At 42.5% G+C, this 12,355-nt stretch overlaps 1 protein-coding gene across 1 annotated transcript in view; it reads left to right on the top strand.

Annotated features, from left to right (window-relative positions):
• The window catches only part of LOC121190107 (adhesion G protein-coupled receptor A3), a 140,280-nt gene that overhangs the window by 25,490 nt on the left and 102,435 nt on the right, over positions 1-12,355 (top strand). Inside the window, exons 4-7 of the mRNA XM_041050693.1 lie at positions 1,351-1,422; positions 1,635-1,706; positions 2,192-2,355; positions 8,470-8,683. Of these exons, the coding sequence (XP_040906627.1) occupies positions 1,351-1,422; positions 1,635-1,706; positions 2,192-2,355; positions 8,470-8,683 (522 nt within the window). The remainder of the gene's footprint in view (positions 1-1,350; positions 1,423-1,634; positions 1,707-2,191; positions 2,356-8,469; positions 8,684-12,355) is intronic.

Here is a 12,355-nt window from a genome sequence, read left to right as displayed (position 1 = left end):
TGGCTTCGGAGACAACGAGAAAGAGTGTCTTAACTGCAGAGTGAAGAGAGAACTGAAATGTTTAACTGAGGCAAATGTGCTGAAACTACTAGTTCAGGCTTGTCTGAGCTTTCCTTATCCAGACTAAGCTAACTGAGGCCCTTCCTTCACATTAATTCAGCCAGACACATTCACAAGTGGGAGCTGTCTGGTGTGATTTGGGAGGGTTTCATATTTTGTAGAGGACACATCAGCTGTAGGGGTTAAGGAAAGGGAGAGCATTCGTCATTCACTTCCTCCCCTCAGAGTTTGGGGATTAGAAGCACTGACCTTTGTGCTCATTCTGTAGATGTGGTTCCATCCACTTGCTTTTAATGTGCATTTTCAATTTAAGCATTAAAAAATGGAGTGGAAACACTGGAAACTTCCAAAAGACTTGAAATAACACTAAAATATTTTTAGGCTTGGCTGACATTGGAAAGTTGGTGCATCAATAAAAGTCAAATGTGACAAAATGCAATGGAAACAGTTTCAGGGAATAAATCATGACGTAAGCTAATGAGGCATGTGACTTAAATGTCCACTGAGGCTCCCAGTTCACTGAAGACAAGGAAAATAGCTGCAGATGAAACATCACTGGAGACTGTAATGTTAAGACACAACCATTTTTTTCCTTTGTTTTTGGTGAACTCTTCTACTTGAGTAATTTTCTCAGCGATTACTCTCATCCAGGCTTTCTACATATAGGCTTTGGAGTGAGTGACATGATTGCAGCCTGATAGTTAGTGGGATCTGGGCTGGCAGGGACGCAAGCACTGAGTTAGCCAAGCTGATTCGGGGCGCGTGTGCGCCAGGCTCGGGGAGCAGCAGAGTGCTAATTTAAGTGCTCCCCAACTGGTGATTACTCGAGTGCTCTGCTTATTTTCCCACAGCTGCTCCAGCAAAGCAGCTCTTTAATTACAGAGTACGGAGGGCACGGAGCCACGGACGCGACAGCGCTCAGCCACTTGCATATGGAAGCCCACTGCATTTGCACGTGTGTGTGTGTATGTGGGGGGGTGGGAGGGTGTGCCAGCAATGGTTATGTGAGGAGTAAAAGGTTACAAAAGGTCAGGATAGATATTCCAGGACACTGAATAGATGAATGAACATGGCACTGGTTTACTGACACGGCTTTCACAGCTGTTTCAGTTCCATGTGTTTTAAGAAGGCAAGCATGCATGAGAACAGATACCAATGCAGACACATATTTTTGCAGATGATTCCTATTTTGTACTGTCTGTTGTCCTGACTACAATATCAGTAAAATTTATGTTTCGTACATGAGCTGCTGGATTTTCTTCTCTCTTTACCTCTTTTTTGTCCTTATAGGGACCTATCCAACAACAGGATTGGCTGTCTCTCCCCTGAAATGTTCCTCGATCTGGGCAACCTGTCAAAATTGTGAGTAATCCCTACATTGAAAACATGAATTGCACAGCTTTATGCTTAATTTGCACTGTATAGAGAATAAGATGGTTGATGTGGTCTTAGTAATATATAACAAAATACTATAATTTTAGTTTTAGTGCTGGTAAAGAATGGTCTGTTTGTGAATTAATGTGTAGTGTATGAATGTATAATTGTGTGTGTGTTTTCTTTTCGTCCACAAACAGGAATTTATCTGGGAACATCTTTTCCACTCTGACCATGGGACTTTTTACTCACCTCGTGGCTCTCAGAGTTCTGTAAGGCAAACGGTTAACCTCTGCATGCATGTACACCAAACACATTCACTTATCTGAGTTGTGGTTAACAATATAAAGTTAAACCTCAGCTGATTTTGTTCAGTGTACCAAGCCAAGCTTAGAAGTGAAGAAGTTACAGGCTGTTTTTCAGGCTGTTTGCAGATATTTTCTCTTATTATAGCAAGAAAAGCACAGGTGTAACTAATGACATTAACGGTGGCTCTGTTCCACATAGGTGGGCCAGTAATCCTTGCCAGTGAGTCAGCGTGCGCAGTACCTGCACCCTGGAACTGGCACACACACACGTGGAATAAAACCGTCATTCATTTTTATCAATTAACACCTGTGTTTTTCTGTTATATTACGACAAAACACCTGCTGTGACAAACACCTATTGAATTAATAAAATCAAAGGATGGTTGCTCAGATCCAGTAACGTGAACACGAGCACACAGTTTGTAACTGTACGCTGGTGTTCCCATCAGGCACTTCCACACCGAGACTTTATTCTGTGACTGTCAGCTGAAGTGGCTGCTCCTCTGGGCTCGAAGCAACTCGGTGAGGATCGGGAACGACACGGTGTGTGTGTTCCCCACCCACCTCCACGGCCTGGAGTTTCGCAACCTACGTGAACAGCAGCTCAGATGCGGTAAGGACTTGCGATAATAGCGTGAGCTTAACACAGATGGGTAAACAAAGGGAAAAACACTGTTACCTTAAAAGCATTTTCATTGTCAGTGCATAAAATAAGCTGACAGATCTTGTGAAACATTAAATTTTGATGTTTAAATATAAGAAAATTAAGATATGCACATTATTTAGTAACAGTCTTACTTGCATACTTAACTTTTTCCCTGCGTCAGACTGAATTTGTAGCATCAAAAATTATACCCTACCCACAGTCCCCAAATAATACTCTACATAATTAACACTTTTGTTGATTAGTTAATTAATTGATTCCACCTGGCATCCCAGGTGTAAATCAGTCTGTGAGTACAAGGCCAGAATGAGAGCCAGCAGGCGTCTGAGTTGATTTGAAATTGACTGTCTTACAGACTTTGTCAGACAGGAAGTGTCTGAAAAGTTTACTATCCTTGAGGGGATATATTCTCACAATATTGAGTTTATCAGGCATCGCTTTTTGTTTTTTTTATCATTGACAAGTGAAGCTGCAGAGGCATCTTGATTTGTTTGGATGGAAGATGAGGAGGTTGCAGTTTTCAGTTTAGAAGGAAAAATAAAATACTGTAATCAATCAGAAATCCTGAAGGGAGTTTTGAATAGAGTGACTGATGGGGAAGTGGAGCCCTTTGTGAGAGCATCAGGGACTTGTGGTTAAACTGGATGTTTACTCACCTACTCAGAAAAATATGTAAATGATCAACATGATGTGACTTTGCTTCCTGGAAATGTCAGGATTTTCTTAGAATAACAGAAAATTCTCCATAAATGTCTCCATAAATGTCCATCTTTACATGTGTAAAGATCAGTGCATCATCAAACCTCTTTAAATCTTTAAATCCTAGATCATTTTTCCTTTTTTTTTGTTTTGAAATCTTTTAAAGTGAAGAAGGAAATGTTTCAGACCTTCAGGCAAGATTAAATGGTTTCTTAAGATTGGACATTTTGCTAAGCTCTGACAAAAAGAAATCTATAGATAAGGGATATCATTACACTTTAAGAGCGCCTCCTGAGACTTCTCATTAGCAAGAAACAGTTTAATTTCACTAACATCACATTTTCAAGTGGTTAGCACAATGAGAACATGATTAAGTAGATCTATACTGATAATAGGTTTCCCTCTCCACTGTTATCTCTCCACCTGCTGTGAACTGTTTGACAAGCCTAATGTAAGGCAATGATTTAGAGCAAAATTGCCAGCGAGAAAACCCTAGGCAAAGACTGTCTCATAATGCAGTCTTTGTGTGATCTTTGCCCCGTTATGTACCACTTGTCTTAGGAGCAGCAGTTGCCTTGAAAAGACAGAGGAAGGAATTCATGCTACAGAGGTTGCTAGTTCAAATCCCCAGATCAGAAGTGGAAATCTGTGCAGGGAATATGAATAAACTTTGCTTTTCACTGGATCTCAGACTGTTCTCAGTAAGGCGTGTAACACTTGAGCTGGTAGCCGCTCCTCTCAAGTTGCTCGGTGACCAGTGGTAGAAGACTGTGGTTGAACTGGGCAGTTTCCAGGTGTGGAAATGTCTGAATATGCAGTTGGTGGAAAAGATCAGGTGTGCTCAGCAAAAACTTCCCTATGATTATAGTTCTGGAAAGTGGGGGGGGGGGGGGGGGGGGGGGGGTCCTTCATACAAAGACTACACAGCGTGGTGTGTGTTTGCTGTTGCCATCAGCAGAATAGCAGAAAAAGAGACAGAAAAAGAAAGAAGATTCTACTGTAAGACTTAAACTTATTCATCCTTGTGTAATTATTACTATACTAGTGTGTTATATGTCTTGTTCCAGGAGGCTGACAGATTTATGAAAAAAAAAAAACTATTTTAATATTTATGTTATTTGCAAAACTGAGACTTTCAAGACTAAATATGAATCTGAAGACTTAAAGATTAAAGACAGATGTTGCAGTGTGGTGTCTATCAGTAGTCGGTGCATCAAATAACGTTTTTAAGCAGAACTAAATGGCCTCTTTACTGCCTAGAACCCGTTAGCTACAGTAAAGAGAAATCCAAGACTCTTTACTTTTTTTTTTCCCTTCTCTGAAAGACTGGCTACCGACAGGCAATCTCCCCCTGCCTCCTTCCCCGTCTCCCCTCCGTTGCTCTATCTCCATGCTCGGTGCTGCGGTCCACAGGGGAATTGTATCTCATATGTGATAGAATCATCCTCCTTACATCTGCTCCATGCAGGGAATATTGCTCTAGAATGAGAAAATCATTGGTTAGTGCTGGAGTATGTCTGAGTTTGTGTGTGTGTGTATGTGTGTGTGTGAAGGGACATTATATGAAGATGCATTGTATGCACGGTGTTAAACAGCATGCACATGCACAACTCCCCGCTGCAGCTTGTGTGTTTGAATACACAGACAGTGCCGTCCAGAGTTGTCTGCACCACAGACATTCTGGAGTTGTTCTGTGTAATCCTAATTGTATGTGTTTTTCATTTACACAGAACAATCCAAAGCAATTACAGGGTAATTCAGTGCAGTACGCGGACAAAGAGCCATGAGTGGAATCCAGTGGCAGAACGAGGAGTGCTCCTTTCAGGCCTTAAAGCATCCATTATGAGATTACAATGATAACGTCTTGGGCTTCCTGCTCTTGCCATGCTTGGATCCCTCTGCCTTTCCACAGCACAACTCCATCTTACAATACCTTATTCATTCACTTGGCAACAAGCGATTTTCAATTGGATACAGTGTTGTGCTCTAACAGCCATATTTTTAAAATGTTATTTGATGGTTGTTATGTTCATGTGGTTTCACTTTGTAAGGGTATGTCGTACACTGGCCAGGACCTCGTTAAGGCTGTGTGGATGGGTTAGTGCTGAGAACCTGATGCTGGCTTCTTGTTATCAAGAAAAATGATGGGCTGGGATGAAAATATCCCTCTTCCACACTCACATACCATTGGAAATATCAATATTTCTCCAAAGAGATTTTCTCCCATTGTTTTTATGAAGATATGTCATAGAAGATGCATCTGTTTCTTTCTCCAGCGGCTCCAGCATGATGGGTAGCAGATGTCTGCGCTGTATATTCCAGCAATGAGCCCTTGTCCCTCCACTGATACAGGTCGGGTACTGCCTGCAAATGAAGGGGAATGGAGGGGGGCAAACAGCTTCCTGCCAGGATCAGGTGCTTCCTGTGTTGAGGTCAGGGCAGGCGTCTGTTTTACTCATCTCGCCACAGAACGCTTTGGTTCTTTAACACTGCTGAGATGAGAGCCACAGCTCAGACATAAAGCGTGGAGCTCACGTGGCATGTTATACGCTGCAGGACAAGCCCGTGCTTTCTATAACAGTATTTATTGCATGATGACACAGCAGTGCAATTGCCCTTTATGGGCATCATGTCATTAAATTAAATTTCACGTAGAGACCCAAGTCTTTTAGCCTGTGGTGTGCCTCTAATAATTTAATGATATAAAAATATCATCAACCATAACTCAACATAGTCTGTCATATTAGTCTTTGAAGTTCAGTCCCACACCTCTTTTAAATCAGTTGCTTTGAGAAAGGGATAATGACGTGACTCCAGAAACACATTCAGGAGAATCAGTCTGAGAATGAGAATATCTACTTGTTTTATTTTCCGAACAGTTCTGGGTGTGGATCAAAGTCAAAATTGAAAAGTTAAACCTTTGACTGCGTGTTAATAAAGAAGGAAATAAACCTTATAGCAGGGTATTCAGCCATGCTATATATTCTTACCAAAAAAAGGTATTATTAAAAGATTTCAAAGTCAGTGACAGCTACCATTATAACTTTGTAATATGAACACTCGCAGAGAAATATGGAGTATGGCATGTGCCAGCATGTAAATAAATATAGACTATATTTAACTCATGGTTAATACATGCTTTTACAAATTGATGAATTGAATTGAATTGAAATTTATTTTATAATTCATCATTTAAAGATGGAATAAGTAGATAGATGTATTAATTTGGCGTTTTTAATGTTTTATTCCTTACGGTTTTCAGGCAAAAAGTAAATGATCCCCTGATTAAAAAAACGCTGATAATGACTTTGTCTTATTTTGTAGGCACGTTTTTGATGAACAATCTCGGTTAACGCTAACCTTGATGGCACACTGCCTTTCCTGTGGCTGCTTCACAATAAAAGCCACCCTGTGTTTGTCCAGTTAACCATGTCTAATATAAAGGAGCTGCCATTTCAGCTGGTGCAAAGAGGGCAAACGGTAAACAGTGAGGCTGTTATCAGAGAGATAAGAATGTGCTGGATTACACGCATGCATCTTTACATACACGTATATTTGATTGAACAATGTATTGTGTTTTATTTATTGTGGCAATTACTGCAGGCTCCATTTAAAAAGGCTGCTGTACCGGTAATAATTCTGCTATATCCTAACACAACCCTGGTAGTCAGAGTGCATCACTGTTTGCTCCACAGACTGAGCCACACTGCTAATGAACTCTCAGACTCACACACACACACACACACACACACACAGGGGTATACACATCATCATGCCTGTCTCGCTGTCTCCATCTCTCTCTCTGTCTCTCTCCTACACACACACACACATAACCAGTAGCTGCATTTTGCTGTGGCAGTGTCCAGTGGGCGAAGGAAAGCAGCCACACTCTGATCGTTGGCTCAAAGCGTTGTTTCAACAGTATCAGCGTCAGCCGAGTCAACAGTCAATGGCCCCCATGCTGTTTCTGCTGCGTGTCACCCGCTGGAGATAACAAAGCCTCAGCCACTGTTGCTGAGGACTATCATAGAGTCTTAACAGTCTAACAGGGTCAGCTTTAGTAATTACTCAGAGATGTCATCATGGAAGATCCAATATTAGTGACAGATTTTTCAATGTTACTTTCAAAAGCATGGCACTTTTTATTATGCACCTATGATTATGAATTACTTGCGTAGAAAATTGAGGTCAGAGCCCTGCATGTGTTAATAGCTGTGATTGCTTACTGGCTTCTATATTACCATAAACAGTCATGCGAGCTATTCTCTCCTGCTCAATGGAAATGTTAAGCTGTGGGCTGTAGACATTCACCCAACATGGGTCTTTCAGTATTTTTTTTTTTTTTAAACTAATGCATGAAGCAATAAAAGACTTTATGACCCTTGTATTGAATTGCCTGTCAGACAGCAGCAACATCCACAATTGATTGGAATACAAGCGAAGGCAAAGTGCTTGCTTACGCTGCTCTTTGGAGCATGTCCAAGGAAATGTCTGGCCTTGTATGAACAAACATGCTCCGAAGCTGGTACAGTGATCTGGCAGCGTGCTGGGCAAATCCTGGATCCTAAAAAACAAAAAAAAAAAAAACAAAAAAAAAAAACCCACATGGCAAGTCCATGCTCACCAAACCAGGCAACGCTGATGCAACTCCATGGGTTTCTTCATGATCTGAGACATTGAATTGTCCTACAGACATATCTACAGTATGATTAGATTGATCCGGAATTGAGGGATTTTCACTAAAAATTAAACCCCCTCCCATATTCTGGCACAGGACTAAACCCTCTGCCCCTGTCTTCTAATCTTATCCTTACCATCTCTGGCAAAAAGACTTGAGGACTTAGTCAGCTGCTAGGTAAGTAATCCTATCACTGGTGGTGCATCAGGCTTCCATTGTGAACATGGAAGGAGTCAAGGAGAGTCCAGGGGAGCGCTCAAGGCTGCTCTCCTTTATCAGCTGCTGTTCATCTCGCTCAGCAACAGCAGCAACATGTGGGAATGACAGTGGAGGAGTGTGACCTTGACAGAATGTACGTGTGTGTGTGTGTTGGCGGTCGAGTGTGCGTAGGTTGCATTGGGTAAGAATTAGTGTGTTTGTGTTAACGTGCGCAGGCTTGATATGAGCCTGACGTGATCACAGTTCACACACATAATGCTGTGTTTGTAGACTTTACCACCACTGGCAAAATCGACGAAATCATACAGAGCATCCATCCTGTAAAACCTCCACTATTCCCCTTTCTTTTTCTCTCAAGGATAGAAGTGTGACCTCCCCTCTCTTCCTCAACCTTCCCACCTCAGGAAGCGGGGGAAGGGAAGGTTTACAAGCTGACCTTCCTGTTTTATCCTTTCCTCATCTTCCAGATGGACCTCTGGAGATGCCCCTCTTCCAGCTCATTCCCTCCCAGAGACAACTGGTTTTTCGTGGAGACCGGCTCCCCCTGCAGTGCACCGCCTCCTACGTGGACCCGTCGGTGGAGCTGCGGTGGCGTCACAACGGCCACATTGTGACCACACAGGAAGACCGGGGCGTTTATGTGGAGGAAACCCTGCTTCACGACTGCTGCCTGCTGACCAGGTACACAGAAATGGGAGGGAGAGAGGGAGAGGAGGGAGGTGAGGGGAGGGAGGATGGATGGGTGAATGTGAGCTGGGAGCTGATTAGCTGTTGACTGGCCTGTTGCGCTGACACATATAACACACACACACTCGAAAGGATGTTTGTAAGTCAAGTCAGAATACACAAGCAAATAAGCTGCTCCATAAACAGCCTCATCATGTTACGAAGAGAAACAAACACACATGCGGCTGTAAACAATGTAGAACACACACACACATACATGTTCACTCATGTTCACTGGGGTCACAAACACAGCTGTAACATGTATACACACACATCCATACACCTCTCTGTGTGTGTGTGTGTCTCACTCACCCATAGGAGCTGTGATTTACCTTTTGTTATCGGTGCCCTTGATAAGGATCTGAAAGGACAGGACAGAATTGGCTTGGCAGCGTGCCAACACCTCAGAGCAATCTGCGGCTCGTCTCTAGAGGTTGGCCATCCAGCCGCTCCCCCAGCGCCGGCGGAGCGCTGGCTGATCACACGCTAAGAGGAACAGATGCTGAATCATAATTGTGGTGATAAAGTAGACCGGCAACACTGGCTTTCGCACTTTTTTTTTTTTTTTTTGATAGAAGTCGTTGCTGCAAGCCTCCATCCTCTTCCTGTCTTTGTTTTCTTGGTGGTCTGCAGAGTGTGTGTGTGTGTGTGTGCGTGCGTGCGTGCGTGTGTGTGTGTGTAGTCGTAAACGCATTTGACGTAATGCAACAGGCAACATGGCTCAGATGCAGGAGCACATTGCTCTTGATTAGTTTAACCGCTGCCTGTTCTGACTCAGCCTCTCCAACATAAATATTGATGGAGTGCTGACAGAAATATGTTTCCCTGTGTCAACAGGGCCACAACGCCTCTTGTTGTGTGGTTTATTTGGCAGCAAGAATGCCAACTGCTTTTCCGCTCCATTTCTGGGAAGGTACACTATACCTCTGCCTGCAAATGCCACAAACGGTCAATATTTTTTCTTTTCATTATGCACCAGCTCACTGTTTGACATTCTCAGTGATCCCTTTGGTGAATGCGCTGCCTTGAATAATTGGATTACAGGGCAGAAAGAGATCTTTTAGTGATGTCTCAGTGTCTTTGTGTCGCAGTCCTGATGTTTCTTGGCACAGTTTATTTTTATTGAGGTATCCATCAATAGGGGTCAATGCAATCCTTTGTCACTTGCTTCTCATTAGCTACCATTATCAGCAGTGGTGAGGACTGCAATACTGGGACTAAAGTACAGTTTTGGGGTACGTTTACAGTGTTTTGACTTTGTGCTCCTTTGTACTTCTACCTTACTACATGCCCAAGAAATATTATCTGACACACAAATCATGGTCGGCTTAATAATATGAGGCGTATGATGATGTGTAGGTTCAGCTATTTAGTAGTTAAACTTAGCTGCACCTCTTGGTACAACAGTAAAATGCTGCTTACACATTAAAGCATGAATAACAATACATAAAGAATGTAATACACACAATGGGGTTTACAAACCAAAACAGAGCTAAAAGAGCAGTGAATATTAGACTTACATTCATCATGCTGACACAAACACAACTCTGAATGAATGATTATGTCTCCCCGTGTGTTATAGGTTTGTGAAGAAGCCACAAGTCTGAATACAACTTTCACTACTGATTGTCAATAAACATAAAACCCACTGGTATGTAACAGTAGTGAGAAGTCACCAGAGGAGAGGAGAGGAGGGCGGCTCTTATTGTCCACTGTCAGTGTGTAGGGGGAACTCCTTATGCAACTGACCCTCTGTTGGCTGTGTGCTGACTGGTGACGTCTGTCAGCTTGTGTTCCAGCCTTCTGCGTCTCCAGTCCCATCATCACAGACTGTACTGCTCCCTGTCTCTCCCCCTGCTGAAAAACGAGCCTTCCAGAACTTTGGCTCTACTTTTCCACCTCCAGCTCCAGTGTCCCAATTGAACACGTTGAATTTCTCCTTGCTCCTATTCTGATTAGGGCCCCTGCTTGCAATTACCCGCTGTTCTTCTCTTGAATACACAAATAATGCAATTTTCTCCCCCCCAAGTGGAACAGTTCAGGTCATGTTGCTCTTGGCACCTAAAATGTCTCTCTCCTGTAGAAAACCTGCAAGGAGCAGACATCATTTCCATAGCTGATGAGTGTGTAACAGAGCTCGGTCCAACAAAAACAATCTGCTGTGCCTGGGCCGAACTTCACCTTTCGCCCTGTGCTGTATCTTAAATTGCAGTGCTGAGAGACCTGTGGGGGGAATTAGAGTCCTGTGACTTCACTGATCATTTGGTCAAAAAAAACAAAAAAAAACAAAGAAAACGCCTAACTAATGTTCTGGCCTTTGACATGCCAGACGCTGTCAATGCTCGTTTAGCCACAGTGGACAATATATTAGTCATTACTGCCTGTATTGATGTCGTTCACCTTGGATTAATGTCCTCTGAGTTAGTCAGCCTCGCCCTGCATGCCCCATCAGAGGGAAAAGACTGAATACACAGGATTTAGCGCGTGGCTTAAAGCCCTCATCTGGATTTGTCGCACAGAGTTGCAGCAATGCGAGCGGAGATGCCAAAGCCTCGGTGAAATGACCTCTTTGAAGGTGAACCCAAAATGTTTTGCGGCTATTTTCTCAGCTATTTTCTGCTTATCCTGCTTTAGGCTGTATCAGGCAAACAGCCAGAGTAGGCATTCAAATCATGACATGATCCTTTGCTTACAGAAACAGGCATAATATAATGCAGGATGTATTGTTTTGTTTGTAATTTTTGGATTGTGTTTCTTTGTATTTTCCTGTTTCCTCCCACTTTTACACTGTGCCGTGTCATTATGGGCTCTTATTTGCTGGCACAGCTTGGCCGATAAGCTGATCCGTTTACATTGCTCACAGTGAGCAGCAGCAAAAAACCAAGCCCCAAGAGGCCTGATGGTTCTGCGATGTGGGCCAGACTCCTGCTGAGTAATGGTGTCAGGCCAAACTGCCAGTGTTAGCTATGCTAGCGGCAGCAGTGGGACCAGCCTGTGATTCATGTTTCATTAATCAAACATTTTAGAGCCCTGTAGCTAGCTACTGCAGACACTTTGGATGTATCTTTCTTAATCCTCTCCATTTTTAATCAGGCTAATCTTGCACAAAATGAAGAACCTGGTTTGGAAATATTACTGAAGGCAAAAGGAAAAAGGAAAATGTCTCTCTCAGTCTCTTCCTTCATGTTTCAGCTGATGATCTCTCTAAAGCTTTCTTTTCATTTTTTTAAATCTAAAACTCTTTGCTCTTGCTCAGAAACATAAACTTTAATTTCTTTAAATTCAACCCACGCATCTTTCTCCTTTTATTGCTGTGTTTTCTTTAAGTCCCTGCCTCTGTCACACTTGTAGCTGTTTCTCCTTGTTTTCTGTTCTTGAATTTATCAGGCCGTTCACAAGCTTTTGTGCAGCATCAGTTGCTAAGGAGACCAAATTTGATTATGTCTACACATATACAATTTTGCCTCTGGGTTCATCACTTTGCTGCTTGCCAGTTTTAGCCAATAAAGAAAAATTAAAGCTCCTAGTTATATTGGATGAAGTTAAATAAAGATAAAGCGAAATGTAAATTATTATCTTCCTGTGTAGAGTAATGGTTAGAGTGGGTTAAGATAAGGAGTAGTTTGA

Source organism: Toxotes jaculatrix, chromosome 11 (assembly GCF_017976425.1).
Source record: "Toxotes jaculatrix isolate fToxJac2 chromosome 11, fToxJac2.pri, whole genome shotgun sequence".
NCBI lineage: Eukaryota > Metazoa > Chordata > Actinopteri > Toxotidae > Toxotes > Toxotes jaculatrix.
The sequence above is the reverse complement of the archived record's forward strand: the minus strand, read 5'-3'. Positions and strand labels throughout refer to the sequence as shown.